The 16,758-nt window shown below is 44.7% G+C and overlaps 1 protein-coding gene across 1 annotated transcript in view; it reads left to right on the top strand.

Moving 5' to 3' along the window:
- LOC138513701 (solute carrier family 23 member 1-like) overlaps positions 1 to 16,758 on the top strand; it is a 520,832-nt gene that overhangs the window by 378,524 nt on the left and 125,550 nt on the right. Inside the window, exons 7-8 of the mRNA XM_069628778.1 lie at positions 818 to 974; positions 8,256 to 8,509. Coding sequence (XP_069484879.1) covers positions 818 to 974; positions 8,256 to 8,509 — 411 coding nt within the window. The remainder of the gene's footprint in view (positions 1 to 817; positions 975 to 8,255; positions 8,510 to 16,758) is intronic.

The raw sequence follows: 16,758 nt of genomic DNA, 5'->3' as shown, positions 1-16,758 counted from the left end.
CCATCGACCCATTGCACTTTTATTACAATTGTGGGGCATTTGCCCTGGATTGCTGAACATGTTTATAATATTTTTTAAGTCTAACGATTCACCCGATGTGAGTTATCTATCCCCCATTATCTATCCCCATCAGTATTTTAACGCATATGATTTTGAGTAGTCATCTTCAATCCATTTGTATTATGGATGTTCCTTATAGGACCAGACAATAGTCCAGGATGGCGGACCTAGAAGTCCTTTGAGATCCATTGACCTGAAATCATCGCATGAACATGGGGAGGAATGGGAAGTGAAAGACCCCATAACTTTATTTATATGAGCAAACGAAAATGGCACATTATACATTAGCCTGAGGAAACCCAAGTCACGGGTGGAACACGTGGTGATTTTTTTTACTGACTGAAGGTATCATTATGTACTTCTGCCATGATTTTACCAGACCTTAGACATTCTGGTGGGTCTGTTAGGATTTTGTGCATCATTAAACTAACGCTTGTGTAACTTTACCCCACGTGTGCACGATTTGTATTTGCAGTGTTTCTAGGCTTTGGTTGCACAATACTGGCGCTTTTGTACATAGATATATATATGTATATGTATGTAGCTGTCTAATTTACTTACTGTGGGGCAGGCGCCTTCATGTTTCTCAGTTGCCCAATTTAGACTAAACTAAATTTACAGCCTGTATGAATTGTACCTTGTTTAGATGCTGTTCTTTGTTTGCTGCCACAACCTTTAACGAAGTGTATTCCCCAATAATGCAACTTTTGATTGACTAAACTAGAGCTGTGATAATATTAATTTTTTGCCTGTACAGGTGCTCTTTGGGATAAGCTTCTCTTGGTTGCTTTGCTACGGGCTAACGGTTACCAATGTCCTTCCCTCAAACCCTGAGAGTTACGGGTACTTTGCACGTACAGATGTGAAAGGCAACGTTCTGTCTGAGGCACCTTGGTTTCGGTTCCCGTACCCAGGTACAGTATTGGCATATCCACTGAAAGTGCTCTACTGACTAATGTTCATACGAATGATGTCTATTATCATTTTGCGAATGATAAGAGACATTCGCAAAAGATGGAATAGGGCTATTACGGATTTCCAATATTGCTTGCCCTCTGAATATGTTCTCTAAAGTTGACTGGATATTGGCGATAAATATTCAAATATAATGTCATTTCATCCCATGTAATTCTCCTCTCCTAGTTTTGGGTGTCCGCACTAGTCTACAGCATCAAGAATACCCAACTCAAAGGACAGCCAGTTGGCAGTACATGTAATAATCTTAAACCCAAAGATCCGATTCTCCCCCTTTGGAATTGGTGAAAATACATAACCCCCAAATGCAATGATTCGCTTTGGGACCCTTTGTCAGAGCTTGGCCCATGAAAGCTGGTGAGTCTTCTACCTTCCATGCTGCAGGCCTCCCAACAAACTGTACTACTTATCAGTATTCCTACAGCAAAGTACTTCACAAGCAGGCTTGAAACAGAATGTGCCTACTCTAGATGAGCAGGCCTGAGGCATCTTTCAGGCAATTATGGACTAATTGTACTCCCTTTTACGGGACCTTTGCGATCTTCAGTGGTGTCCAAACATACAAGAAATCCGTCTTGAAGAAAGGCAGCGAAGCAATAGGTGCTGTAGGTCAGATTGATTCTGGAGTACACCACCAGTCCAGGAGATATTCTTGTCTAGCTACCTGTGTAGAGTCATGGCTGGCAACACCTGAGAGATGGGGGCTACTGAGTATCGCATGGGGGACTAGAAAATCAGTATCAACAAAGCAGGATATAAGGTCAGGCATGAAAACCTATATGTAGGATCCGGCATTAGCACCATGTTTGGCCTGGTTTCCCATGCAATTGCAACGGAACATTGTCTGGATTCATAGATACAAGCCGTCATTCTCTTGCACGTTGGTTGACTAAGCCCAGCTGCTGCACTGCCTCTGCCCTGTTCCCGCACGCCAACCCTAAACCCCATAAACAAGTCCCCTTACTTGCCTGAACCACCGCTGGATTACATTTGGGCCTTTTTGCATACCACAATGCCTTGCTGCTGTGGCTCAGCAAATGGCTATTATGTGGCATTGTTGAATGTGTGACAACTCATCTGGACTATCGTATATATTCACTGAAAAAAACGTTAGTTATAGTTTAGTTACGTTGACCACATTTATCGCAACAAAACCCCTAAAATTCAATGCATTTGAGAAGTCATGACCGGCTTAACTCTGCACGCTTCCGTAGATGTCCCCCACAATGCCATTTTGTATGTCATTGTGAATCCCTTCTTTTATAATAATATATGTGCGCTTGGGCTTTGCAACAGGAATGCGCCGAGTTATTGCCGGCCATGACTTCCCAAATGCGCTAAATTGCAGTTTTGTGGCGATAAATGTGGTCAACTTAACTAAACTTTCAAGGGTTTTGTTATACCATATTTTTTTTCTGTGCAACTAGTAGTGGCCACGGCCTTCGGCTGTGCCCACTGTATATTTTACAACACTACTAGGCCACTAGCCATGGCCTTTGGTTGTATCCACTATACATGTGTATCAATCTCAGTAGCCAGGGCACGGAAAGTGAGTTTAAAAAACTAATAGCCGTGTCCACTATACTTGTGTATTAAGCCCAATAGCTAGGGCCTTTGGCCCAGGCTAGTGAGCACGGCCTTCGGTCATGTCCACTGTATATTTCACAACACTACCAAGCCACTAGTCATGGCTCACTTTTTCTCCTGTAGCTGCGGTTATCCTGCCAAATAACTGTGGCTACAGGAAATCATAAGTGCTCTTAACTTCATCCCTAGCACCCCTCCAACTTTCCAATTTCACATGCTGTCCTCTTCCCCATACCCATGCTTCCTTGTCTCTATCCTGACGCCGTTTATTCGTTTTTCCACCTCAAAATGGCATTTTTCAGCCTTTTTGTTTTCGGGTAGCCACGGGTATAACCATGGTTATCTCTCGCATTGGTTAAATGTTAAATGTTAAAAGTATTTGTACGGCGCACCGTCACCAATGGAATTGGTCCCCAGGCGCTCTGGCGGATCTGTAAATGACAAGGTGGGATGGGTTAGTAAGGTGAAGAGGGAGGAGGATAGTGAGAAGAGTGGTGTTCTGTTGGCAGCTTCAACTCGGTATACACCAGATGCTGAGCTTTGGTACGGGTATTGGATCGGTGTCAGTCCGCGTGTGCTGTTGCTCCAGCTTATGTGGTGTTGCAGTGTTGTGAAGTGCGTGCGGCTTGTTGTGCGAGAGACGGTTGTGTGAGTTTTTTGAGTGAGATAAGTATGCAGAGTTTGAGCTTATATTGGTTAGTGGGTTACCTGACCTTTAGCATGCTAGCATTCACAGTTTTGTCCAGGCGCGGCACTTGTCAACCCCCACAATTCCATCCGGATGCGGCGAAGGCCAATGTTTAGGACCCCATCCAGGTGTGGGCATGCCAACATTCATAGTCCCATCCAGATGCGGCACAGGCCAATATCCACGACTCCAAGTGTGGCACATGCTAACACTCAAGTTTCACCTAGGTGCGAGCAAGCTAACATTGTTTCCTATCTAGATGCAACGCAGGCCAACATTCACAACTCTATCTAAGTGTGGACATGCTAATATTCACAGTTCTATCCAAGTGTGGACATGCCAATATTCACAATTCTATGAGTGTGGACATGCTAACATTCAAAGTCCCATCTAGATGCGGCGCAGGCCAACGTTCACAATTCTATCTAAGTGTGGACATGCTAGCATTCACAATTCTATCTAAGTGTGGAAATGCTGATAATCACAATTCTATACAAGTGGGTACGCTAACATTCAAAGTCCTGTCTAGATGCGACGCAGGCCAATATTCACAATTCCATCTAAGAATGGACATGCCAACATTCATAGTTCCGTCCAAGTGCGGGCACGCTAACTTTCAGTGTACTATCTAGATGCAACGCAGGCCAACATTCACAATTCTATCCAAGTGTGGACGTGCTAACATTCACAATTCTATCTAAGTGTGGAAATGCTGATAATCACAATTCTACACAAGTACGGGTATGCTAACATTCAAAGTCCTGTCTAGATGCGGCGCAGGCTAATATGAACAATTCTATCTAAGTGTGGACATGCTAACATTCAAGTTCTATCTAAGTGCGGCGCTTGTTGACCTTGACAAGTATGTTAGTAGTGCAAGGCAACCTCGACAATCCTGTCCTGAATAAGTTCAGTCTGGTGGTCACATATCTATCTGTGTGTACATGGTGTGAGTCTATGGCAGTCTGTGTTATTTGGAGGTAAGATAGAGTGGTAGGGGTTTTCTGGAGTAGAGCAATTGCTCCACTCCCCACCCCTGCCACACTCACAGTTTTTGTTGGTGTCTGTTGACTGCTGGCTTCCTTGGCTTCCACCTGCAGACACATCTTGGAGCCGCCAATGTCGGAGCCGCCCTTGGCCTTGGGGCCCTTAGCCGCCGGGGCTGCCGGGCAGCGGGCTGCCCTGGGAAGGTCAGTTATGACCAGGTGGATGCGCCAATCAGGGGAGGTGGCTGGGTTGGAAGGAGAGGGAGGTGGCTGCATGAGGAAGCTGGGGCGAGTAGCGCCGGTTCCTGGGTAGCGCAAGGCCTTTTTAAACAAAAAAAAACAGCAGGCCATGGAGGGTTGCTGGGGCAGTCTCACTCACAGGGCTCCGGATTAAAAAGAGCAGCCAGGAGTTCGCTGCGGTGTGTACACCGAGCAAAGGATGGCCAAAGCACAAATCAGGGACACGCTAGGGGCTGGGAGGCGGGCGGAGGGAGGGAGGGAGGGAGAGTGAGGTGGCTGGCATGAGGAAGCTGCAGCGAGTAGCGCCGGTTCCTGCGTAGCGCAAGGCCTTTTTAAAAAAAATAGCAGGCCATGGAGTGTTGCTGGCGCAGTCTTTTCTCACCTGGGCTCCGGATTAAAAAGAGCAGCCAGGAGTTGGTGAAAAAAAGATGGCAGCTTTTTCATTTTTTCATTTCTGTCAAGCCTCTCTGCTGCAAAGCACCATGGGAGATTTGGGATAAGGGCACACTCATTTCAGAGTGAATTTTTTAGGTACTGGCTGCAATAACCCCCACCCCAGCCCCCCAGAACTCAAGTCAATGCTTACCTGGTCCAATTCCGTCCAGCGGTGTTCGCTGTGCCCTTGACCAGAAATTGGCCTTTTTTGTCTATGGGAAAATGAATGGGGCTAGGCCGCAAGTGTTTTTTTCTTTTCTTAATAACTTTTTAGAACAAATATTTCCCAAAATGTCCAATGTGGGGGTGGTCTAGGCTACCCCTATTGTAGAGAGGCCTAAGCGCCTTAGTCTTATCTAACTCCCTCAAGGCTTTCTAGATGACCTAGTGGGGGTAGTCTCTTTACCACTCACCTGTCTCCCCTCTCTCTCCACACTCTCGTCTTATCTATCTCCCTCCTCCTATTTCCACCCTCGAGCTCGCTATATACTGTTTTCTGGTGTTCTGTCTCACGCTATCTTTTCCTGTCTCCGTTTTCCAACTCGCTCAATCTTTACTTTGTCCTATATAGCATGAGCCTAGCTCGAGAAAAACAGAGTGCTTCACAATGTGTGGAGGTCGGTGGTGGCCATGCCTGTTTTGGACAGTAGCACAGTACTGTTAGCTGAAAGGCTGAAACAAGTGGATTTATTCGTGCTGGGAGATGATGGGAAGAGCATTTGGAGAATGGTGGGGGTGTTCTGAACCTGCAGTGGCAATAAGAGTTCCAGAGAGTTGGGGAATGGCAGGAGGACGACTGTTTGTGAGCCTGCTCTTTGTGGGCTAGTTATGACTCAAACCTTTTGTTGGATGCTACGGTGGCGCAAGAGCCTCCAGAGGTATGAAATTTAGCTGCCAGGTATGTTGCTGTGCCATTCAAGACTTCTTTGTAGATGATGCATGCAGTTTTGAATAGGTTCCTGGAGGGGAAGGGGAGCCAGTGAAGCTTGCGCAGGGAGTGGAAGGCCAGTTAAGGGGGCATTTCCCAGTTTACTCACCTTATCCGCCTCCCTCTAAATCTCACTCCTCCGAGCACTACCCCTCCCTCTACTCTATGCCTCACTTCACTAACTCCTATTTTCAACCCCGTTCCTAGTCTCCTTTCAAAGTTATCTCCAAACACTTTCGCTAACACACAAACACCCATATGTCTCATTCACCTGCTGCACAATGCTCTCTTGCTCTTCCACCAACTGCACTAAAACCTACTACTGGCTAATGACTCTGGTGGTCTTTTATATCCGTCATGTTCCTGTCTGGCAGCTTCTCTCCACCCCATTGGCTTCCTGAGTCAGCTGCTTCTATGGGCCAATCTCTTGCTAAGGCACCCCCAACTCTTCCCATCCCCTAGCCTTGTGGGCTGGGATTTGCCCAGGAAGTCTTCATGAGGTCCTTTAGCCCCCCCACCCCCGCCTTTTTTCCAGTCTCCATTTCTTCATAGCTAGCCATGTGGTCTCCTGCATAGTTTGCTCTCTGATGGTCTTCTCTTGCTAGTTAATGCCGACAAACATTTTGGGGAGGGTTCTGTGTCCTCTCCTGGGCTGTGTAGCACTTCACTGGTTCCAGCCCCACCACTGCTGCTTCCTATAGCATGTAGGGGGCATCCTGTAGTGGGCGTTTAGGCTCTCATTCAGTTTCTGAATGGGTAAGCCTAACGTGTTCTCATTTGGGAACCACTCAATTTCTCCTGTTCCAGGCAGGATCTTACCTCTTGGGCCAAGTTGCATTGTGGTACTTGTAGTGTTTTGAATTATATTGGCTCCCAGGATCCATTATCCATCCCAGAGGTTGGAGAAGTCTGGTGCATTCTGGTACTTAGAGTTTTGGGACCACCTGAAAGAGAGGTGACAGAGACTTGGCCATGATAGAAGCTGACAGTCATCAGGTCCGAAATGGACCTCTAAGAAGAGACTTTTCATAGAACATAAGCCCACCATCTTTCAAAGAACGGCCAATTTTCAGGGGCCCGCGCTAAGAGGTTGCTTAGGAGAGTACCTGTTTGATACTTAATACAAGGTAAAACTTCAGCACTTGCTCTGTTACATGAGCATGGCACAGGTAATGGTATCTGTAGAACTGAACAAGTTCTCTAGGTCATAATGGTTATCGCAATAATCTCATATGCAGTGAAGATGAGTTTTAGTGACCTTTGGCCCTAGAAACCTGGCTGGGAACCACATTGCAACACTCCTATGAATAGGGTGTGCCTATGCACCAACGTCAAATCAATATTGCACATGTGGGCACAGTTATCAAGTACTTCTTTGAAGCAAACGTATGTCACCCAGGTGCATTGGCACAGGGACCCCTTTAGTAACATGCCAGGCCTCGTTATCATTAAAGCAGCATGTTCATTAAGGAAATACAGTGGCAGAACCTATGTTAAGCCCGTCACTTCTATAGCTTTTTAAATGTTAATTTTGCTCAGCACCAGTTGGACTTTTAGCTTCTTTGTGGTATGGCCACTCAGCAAAGGGTACATAGACAGCATATATATTAGGCATTGGGAAGTATGCTAAAACAGATGCTTGTAAGCCCTTGGTGAATTGGAGTCTGCCCACGTTACACTCAAAGGTTCAGTGCTCTGCAGAGTATCTTGTTTAGTTGCCACTTGTGCTTGCACCTAGAGATGCTGATATTGGCCCATCACACCTCGTGGATGCACTCTACTTTTCACAGTCCAGGGCAAAGAGGATGCAGACTGGGGGCATGCTTCCGCAACAAAGGGCAAGGCTATTCTCTTTATGCTCCCAACTGGCAATCATTCCATCCACCTGATGGCCCATAATCCAGATCTTTGTTTGCATGGGTAGTTGGGTTGCAGAGAGCCCTTCACACCACAGCATAATGTTTTGAAAGGACCGAGACACCTTGCCCCAAAACAATATTTTATGATGTAAATCAACCAAGAGACTTCAGTAAGCCAACATAGACCTTAGTTGTTACTGTTGCGTCAATCTCCCAAGGGCTTGGGAGGTTATATCCGGTAGTAGACACAGAATTCAGTTAAACACAGGTATTCGATTTGATAGTGTGCAGAATTTGTGAACAAACCACACCATTTAGCCTATGGTTCTATGTTTGACATACCACATGTAGGCAATATGTCACACATTGCATCTGTACGATAATTAGGTATACCCCTTCTTGTTTAGTCATTTCATGACTATGCACATTACCTTGATTTTCATGACCTTACTGGCCATGCATTGACATTGACTTTTTTTTTACTTCTGCTTATCTAGGCCAGTGGGGACTGCCAACCATCAGCTTGGCTGGGGTATTCGGCATCTTAGCTGGAGTGATTTCCTCCATGGTGGAGTCTGTGGGTGATTACCATGCCTGTGCAAGGCTGTCGGGGGCACCACCTCCTCCAAAGCATGCCATTAACCGAGGAATAGGCATTGAAGGGATCGGCTGCCTACTGGCTGGAGCCTGGGGAACTGGGAATGGCACCACCTCCTACAGCGAGAACGTTGGTGCTCTCGGCATCACCAGGGTAAGGGCTGTTTTATCTATTTCTGTAAGTTGCTGTCACTGTATTGCGACAAATGCCTCTTGGTGTCTGCTAAATGGTAAGAAGAGTAGTGTTGTGCTAGTGATTTTCTATGTCTCTTTTTTTATGGGATTTTATGTAGGTATGGAAAAAATAAATCCACTCCTTTCAAGACAACGTTAACATTTTTTGGAGCAATTCGTCCTATTTGCCTGAGAACCCCTCGCTGTGTCTCCAAGACCCTACTTTCCTTTTTCATTTAATTTCTCCTATTCCCCACCTGACCCTGGGTTACCATCAAGCTAAACCACCACAATATTGTTGTGGGCAAAACCAGCTACAAATGGCATCTGAATAAGCTCCTTTTTTTCTAAAAGAACAATGGCAAACAGAACAAGGAACACCCCTATTGTAAAAGAATGTATGAAATGTTAAGCTTTGGAATGTGCACAGTGCACACGCCGGCTGTCAATCAGTCATACAAATAAAGAACACATTTAAATAAAATTTCACCACCAACGACTGCATCTTGGACTCAGTTATGGAAAGGTGTACATATTGAAGCGTATTACATATGATACCGAATTCTGCCTTTAGCCATTGTATGTGCCGTAGGGCGTAGCATTAACAATGTCATCTTTTAATTCCTCAGGATTGGCTGATGGAGGGTCAACGGTACAAATGCCTCCACTGTTTGTTTGCTGGTTTGTATTTATGCTTCACGCGCGTGTACATTTATATTACCTAGAAGCATCACTTTTACGGTAAAAAAACATAACATGGGCATATTATTACTATCGAGACCGAAGTTATCCCACATACAATGCAAACTAGGAAAATTGCTTCTGAGTAAAAGGCAAGTGGGCAAGTGTAGACGTTGAAGGACAATGCATGCTGACCAGAGGGATACAGCGTAGCAAATACTGTGAAAAGGCTGCAGTAATCCAGATCGTCATCAGATTCAAAAATGGCTGCCAGATGCCATCAACTTCAGTTTTTTCCCATTCTGTATTATTAATGTTTTTGCTATTGAAATGTCTTCTATGAGCTTTGCTTTCTAGTGGTTGGTAAGGTTCTTATAGACCAATATCTTATTGAAAAGGCCAGTGGTAGGGTCCATGTTGTTGTCTATTTTTCAAGGTGGATCATGTGATAAATTTAGTGACCGTAGCGTCGCCGTTCCGCTTCCCCGGACAGTGGGACCATGGGCATCAGTGGAGGTAGGGGATCTTTGAGGTCTGCCACTCCATTTGAGTGGGACCTCTGCCCGTGTGCCCTCTGGATGAGTTAAGTCCCAGCAAGACACAGTCAGACCCTGGGAGAGCCACATCCCTGCAACCCAACACCCTCACTCAGGGCAGACGTCCCTATTCGCTGGGCACAAGAATCAAGAACGGCCCCTAGACTCAGTCATACCCTAGAATGCCACATTCCTGCAATCCCCTCACGCAATGGCAGTATCCACAAGGAAAATGACACCTCTCGTTCAGCAGGGAAACCCATTTTGAGAAATCCCCCCCCCCCTCCCTCAGTGGTAGAAGTGCACCCAAAAAAGTAGTGGGGGACAGAGTAGGCAGGAAGGGAGCAATGCGCAAAACACTTTTCAGGGGTTTCAGCCATGCCTGTTGACAGTCCGTTGAGCTGTAAAGGCTATCAAGTTATAAAGTGAAGGAGTGTGCTTTAACTTCGCAAAGAACAGTTCTGGAATGGAGAAAATGGTTGGAAAAAGTAGTGGAACTGTTAACATTACAAAACAAAACTATTGGAATGCTGGTCCTGACCTGCTGACCCTGACCTTTCCGGCTCACATAGATTACTGCCCTCCCTCATTCGGCAGGAGAGCTTGGAATTAAAAACACTGACCACCAAAGTACATCGGAAATTCAAAACAAAATTAGTATGAAAGTTGGAAAAGGTGCACAAGCAATCCAACCCTGCATCATCCCCCATTACCTAGAATCAGCAGAGAAAATGATGGAATGAGAAACCTAGCACAAGGACGAAATCATATGTGGTCGACAGGCCTTTTAAAGACACTCTACCACAGTCCGGATGTGCAAAGCCTTGTAGCCAGTGACATTGCCACCACTAGACCCATGACTGTCCTAGCGAATGAGAAACGGACGATGGAGCAGAGGGTATCACGTCAAAATTACGAGTCGGGAAACAATGTGGCGGAAATCATCGATTTTTTTTTTTTACATTAATTTCGCCTGTGTTTAATATAAAACTAGAGGGGGTGTGGGGGTTAGGGTATTAAATAAAGTGAGGGGATGTCGGGGGAGCTGTGTTGGGTCTACCCCGCATTTTAACCCCCAAAAAGGGAAAATTCGATTACAAAATTCTGTGTTTTGTGCCACGTTTTTTTTTTTCTCACTATTTCAACGTAGAACCGAGCAGAGCACTGGGAGGAGGAAGATTAAGATTGTGACGCTGCCACCAGAGAGAGAGAGAGCGTGAGAGCAAGGATTGAGGGGCTGGTCTATCTGAGAAAGAGCAGAGGGACCCAGAAAATCCAGAAAATCCAAGTGGCATCGAGAAGATGAGGAGGCAGACACACCCTCGAGACCTCGGACTCCCAAGAGAGATGCATGTAGCTGGATGCCGCCAAGCAGATGGCAACACTATCCTGTGTTTTCGGTCCAAATTCCCAGAAACGCACCCTTCCTTCTTTGATTTCATAGGCTCTGACAAGATAAAATAAATTGACTTGGTCTGATTTAATAAAACATATATATATATATATTATTTATAGTGCAGCAGTCGCTGCACAAGGTGAGTGACATGAGACACAGGAAATCCGAAAATTCTATTGGTAATAACTTTTGACTTGCATGGCAGATTTGTCTCATAGTTTCAAAACAAAATGTTTGTCACAGCCCCCCTGCTGCCCCCCAAGACAGGAAATTATGGGAAAGATTTGTTAAAAAAATACTACTATACTAAACACCTTTTTCAGCATACTCTCATTCATTTTGCCATAGAGAAAAAGTACACATTTTCGAAAGCCGAAGCGCAAAAAACACTGGAGGGATTTGGAGCAAATAAGAAACAACTTGGGCACAAAGTGTTGATGTAATTTCCGTGACAGGTTTGGGGTATTCCATCTGCGAGGTTTTAAAATATTTGATGGGGAGGGGGATGCTCCCTTTCCCCAAAAATGTAGCTATATCTCCCATGAAATGTAGAGCAGGCTTTTTTTGTTTTTTTTGCTCAAAGCGAGCGATTACCGCAGTAGTACTGGGGGAAACAGAAAATTGGAATTGCAGCAGGTTAGAGGTGGGGAGGGGCAATGAGAATACCATGTGAGATTGGATAGTTATGGGGTAGTCTTGGGAGCCAGTTAGAGTGCAAATATTTTGGGATTATCGGGGGAATCTTGTGACATTCCTGTGGTAATAACGCAAGACGCGCTTGGAAAAGAAAATGCATCACACGAAGCAGAGTCAAATGGGTTAATGGGAGAGGACCAGGGAGGGAAAAAGCAGCTGTGAGCAGTGGTGGGACCACATAGAGAGGAGGGGGAACTTGTTGAGTTCCTGGGAGGGCAGGGAAAAGATTTATTTATTTTCAAGCATTTCCGCATTATCGCTGGAATACCAGGGGAATACCGCAGGCATGGGTGGTTCATTGCCATTTGCAGGGCAATATCTGGGGACCCCTGCAGGAATTGGAAGAGCAAGAAAGGAAAAAAATGTGTTTATACCTATTGGGCCCAAAGGAACCTATTGGTGCAACATGTACAGTGGTCATGGCTAAAGGCCATGACTAGTGGGCTTGAAAGAAACCTGGTGTTTTAAAATATACAGTGGGTACGGCAAAAGGCTGTTTTTTCTGGCCATCACCGAAGGGTGTGGCTTGTGGGCAACAAGGCAACCTATAGATGGAGCATGTACAGTGGCCACGGTCGAAGGCCATGGCTAGTGGCCCTTGAATAAACTATGGTATAACAAAACCCTTCAAATTCACTGAAAAACTTTATTTAAGGGACAGTAAAGGTGATCAGATTTAACGCAACAAAACCCTTGTTATCCAGCAGATGTGGGAAGTGATGATCATCTTAACTAGGCGCCCCTCGATGCAAAGCCCATGAGCACATACATAAAAGATGGGACTCACAATGACATACACAATTAGAGGATGGCAAGATAGCTCATTGGATTGAGCTCTCGCTGCTGCGATCTGTGTGTGATCTGCAAGTAGCAGGTTCAAATCCTTGCAAGGCAAACTCTGCCTTTCATCCTTCCAAGGTCATTAAAGGCGTGCCAACTCTGGTTTGGTGATATTGTATGTATGTGTTCTATGTAAAGTGCGTGGGCATAAGTGCTATATAAATAACACATCATTAGATCCTACGGGTCATCAACAGGGGGACGCTGAAGGGTTTCTCTGTACAGCCTTCTTCATGAGTAGGGCAATGCTGATAATGTCAGTTAAGGATATCCTGCTGCCGAAAGGACTGATCACATGCACGGCAAAGGGAGTTAGTCCACTGTTCTACATGCCGAGAAAGGAGGGGAAATCTGCAGCAGCAATTTAGGGTTACAATGGGATTCTAACATTGCCTTCAGAGAAGTGGAGAATCTTTTTGCATAGGTACTTTGTGGGACGACTTAGACTCTGGATTCCGCAAGCATCCACATCCCGAGTGTGATCCAAGAGAAGTGGACCTTATGGAAACACCTGGTTTCACGGTCATTTAATTTAGCTTCATTTAATGTGGGGATGAGCGGAGAGGACTAAGTAACTGATCGGGAACTCCTGTTCTCCATCATTGGTATCTTATGCAGGCTCACATGCTGTTGAATATTCCCTGTTGTCAGGCTGGGAATTCTCAGTATATTAAATAGGCTGTCTCAATGAAAACACAAAGTGCCCTTACTTTTTAGTGTTGCATTAAGCTCATTTTGAGGCATTTACCGTCCAACCAATGGACATGGGGTTTGCCAAGTTTGAGACTCAAGATGTTTTGCACTACAACTCCCATCAACCTTAGCATAGTCTATGGTGATGGATCATGTGAGTCGTAGTCCAAAACATCTGGCAACCACAGGTCAGGGCCTCTCTTGGCTCAAACCCTGGAGGCCATCTTCAGATTCTTTTAACACACTGACAAAGTACAATATTGAGCCTTATGCAGAGTTGGAGGGAGGGTCTCATGTGAATCGATGAGATATCCATGCTGGTGAACAGGAGTTACAGGTAAGTAATATATTCCTTCTCCAGCATTGGATCGTTCCTAGATTCACAGGGCGTTGAAATAAATATAAAGCAGTAAATTCATACCACATAGACAAGGAGGAGGAGAATGCTCACCTCAGGAGAACAGGCCTGTCAGGACTGCCTGTTTGACCATGGATGACTCTGCTGTGTTGTCGATGCAGCAAAACCTGGTGAAAGTATGCATTCCCACCAAGAGAGCTGTCATAGAAGATACATCCCTTGTAGTATGTGCTTTTGGTCTTCAGGCAGCGATCTTCCTACCTGTCAAAAGGCAATGCATGCTGAAAGCCACCTCGAGATGGAGGCTTGGGACCAATTGAGTCAGAGCGCTATGAATAGTTGACATGACTGGTGAAAGCACTTAGTATGATCAATGTCGTTTGTGTGCGCCCTCTTCACATCCAACAAGGGCAAGGGTCTTTCTGCAGGAGTTGTCAGAGCATTGAAGAAAACTGGCAACGACAAAGGCTTGTTTAAGTGTAAAGAGGATGGTACCTTTGGCGTAAATGTTGGATTGGTCCGAAGCAGTACCTCGTTCTTATGAAATGCTAAATATAGTTGGTGCGGTGATAATGCATGGATTTCACAGACCCTCCGATAAGATATGATAGCCACCAAGATATCTGTCTTTCAAGAAACACGTTTTATGTTCCCTTTGTGCATCGTTTTAAAGAAAATGGAGGCCCCATCAACCTGATGAGAACAGTATTCAATTCTCATGACTGGACTCACTTTTGCATATGAGGAAATGTCCTGAAAAGTCCTTTCATGAATTCATTTATCAGTTTGAGACCCTAAAGAGGGCATAGAAGGCATTCAAAGGCAGCGTGAAATGGTAGCCAATTATGCCTCGAAGAATAAAAAGTCCAACTCTCCTTTTGCCAGCAATAACAAATATGGTGGTTCCTGTGTGGGTTGAAACCTGAGGCGATCAATTTAGTTGCCGGCACACAAAATATTCAACATTTTCAATTTTGTATTGTAACACCTGATGGTGGAAGGGGTTCTATCCCTGGATGTAACGTCTTTGCAATCTTGTGGTATGTCAATGTAACTTAACTCTGGATGCAGGAGCCAGGCTTTGAGGTTAACAGAGACAAGGTCATGATGAAGAACGTTGCCCTTTTCCGAGCATAGCAGATTTTAAACATGTAATATTGAAATTGGTAGTACCTGAGAGCGCCAGAAGTTCCGAGAACCAATATTGCCTCGTCCATGCCGGTGCAATGAGGATCAGTCTGCATGGAAGATTCTAGGGATTAGAGTTTAATTAGTTTAGTTTATTTTCTTGTATAGTGCGCAAAACCCTGAGGTATCAAGACGCTTAGAACTTAGTTAGTGTTCGGGTTACAGAAAATGAAGCGTGCAAGGTGAATCTTTTTTTTTTTTTATTTAAACAGATTGTATGGTTTCCATATTTGAAACCTTTAACCTGATCATGTCCATTCTTCCATGATGTGTCTTCAGTTTGATGCACAGTATCCTGATAGCAGAGCTTGGTAACACCTTATTGTGCCTGGGTCATGTTGTTGATCACCTCTAGTTTCTTGAGAATTAGAACCACTAGTCTTATGAGTGCCAATGTTATTTTCATTTTTTCTCCTTCTACAAGAGTCTTCCACCACTCATCAACATTCCTTGTCATGTGACTTCTAATGATGTCCCCCAAGCACTGCTCTCGCTCTTTCCTTAAACCGGTACACTGTAGTGTGAGATGTTTCAGAGATTCTATCTCTCCTTTTATTTTACACATTCTGCAGCTTTCACGGATATCCAACCTTTTTCTTCTTTGTAATATTTCTCCCGTTTGTAAAATGTTCAATCTGAATCTCAGGAAAAGGTCTCGGAAGTACCAGTTAGGGAATAAAATCAGATAACTCGGGATCTGATTCAGTTTTCGTGGTTGAGCCCAGAAGTTTTCGTAACCTTTGTATTTGCGGTTGTCTTCTTGGGTTTCGATCCAATCTGCCATGTATAGTTTCTTTTTAGTTTTGTCTGGGTTGATCCATAAGTCATCCTCTGACTCACTGAGGTTCACTAGGATCGCTCGACATCTCTTTTGCCAGTCTATTAAGATTTTGTCAGATTGGTCTTTTAGGGCTTTTATCAGCACCCCAAATCCTCCCGTGGTGTTTTCTTCAAGACATTTTCGGTAGAAACTTAGCATTTTCCATACCGCAATTGTTTTGAGTGATGTCAATGCCAGCTCTCTCCTTATTTGCTGTATTGGGACTGATTTGGGCAGCTGTAAAGTTTTCCTCCAAAACAGGCCCTCCAGGATTGACCATGTTTGAGCTTGTAGGGGGTTGGTGATTCTACCCCATATGTTAATATTGGCACCACTTTCATCCTGTAAAAGGATATTAGAGGTGATGAGGTGAATCTGCAGTATCTTTTACACAGAATTCTCCCTTGGGCAGCTAGGTTGGTTGCTTTCCTTTTTAGCCCCACTATTCTTGGCATGTTGTTTTTCGTATTGTCTATACAGGCTCCCAAGTACGTGAAAGCTTCAACTTCCAAGATTTTTTTGTTTTTCAGAGACCATCCTAGTTTTTTCCCTCTGTTTCTATTACCTCCTGGGCATAGCTTCAGAATTCTCGATTTTTCTGGATTTATTACCAGATCATTTGAGTCTACATACGATTGTAATGTAGTGAGCTGTCTTTGAAAGCCGATTTGGGTTTGGTCCATCAGGACGATATCATCTGCGTAAAGCAATCTCCCAATCGCCGTTCCTGCTATTTTTGGTGGAAAGCAGCGAGTGGACTCAAATGACTCCTCCAGGTCTGATGTGAACAGGTTATACAATTCTGGAGCCAGCGGGCATCCTTGTTTTAAGCCCATTTTTAATCTGAATTTCGTCTGTTAATGTACCCGCTGTGTCCAATCTGACTCTTGTATCCGTGTACAAGTCTTTGATGTTCTCCACCAGTGACTGTGGACATTCCCAGCTTTCCATTTTCTTCCATAGTTTGGTCTTTGTATGGTGTCGAAAGCATTCGACAAATCTACGAACGCAATATAGATTC

The sequence above is a fragment of the Ambystoma mexicanum genome, chromosome 12 (genome assembly GCF_040938575.1).
Source record: "Ambystoma mexicanum isolate Mex_15411 chromosome 12, UKY_AmexF1_1, whole genome shotgun sequence".
In the NCBI taxonomy this organism is placed as follows: domain Eukaryota; kingdom Metazoa; phylum Chordata; class Amphibia; order Caudata; family Ambystomatidae; genus Ambystoma; species Ambystoma mexicanum.
Note: the sequence above shows the minus strand (reverse complement) of the source record. Positions and strands in the feature narration are given on the sequence as shown.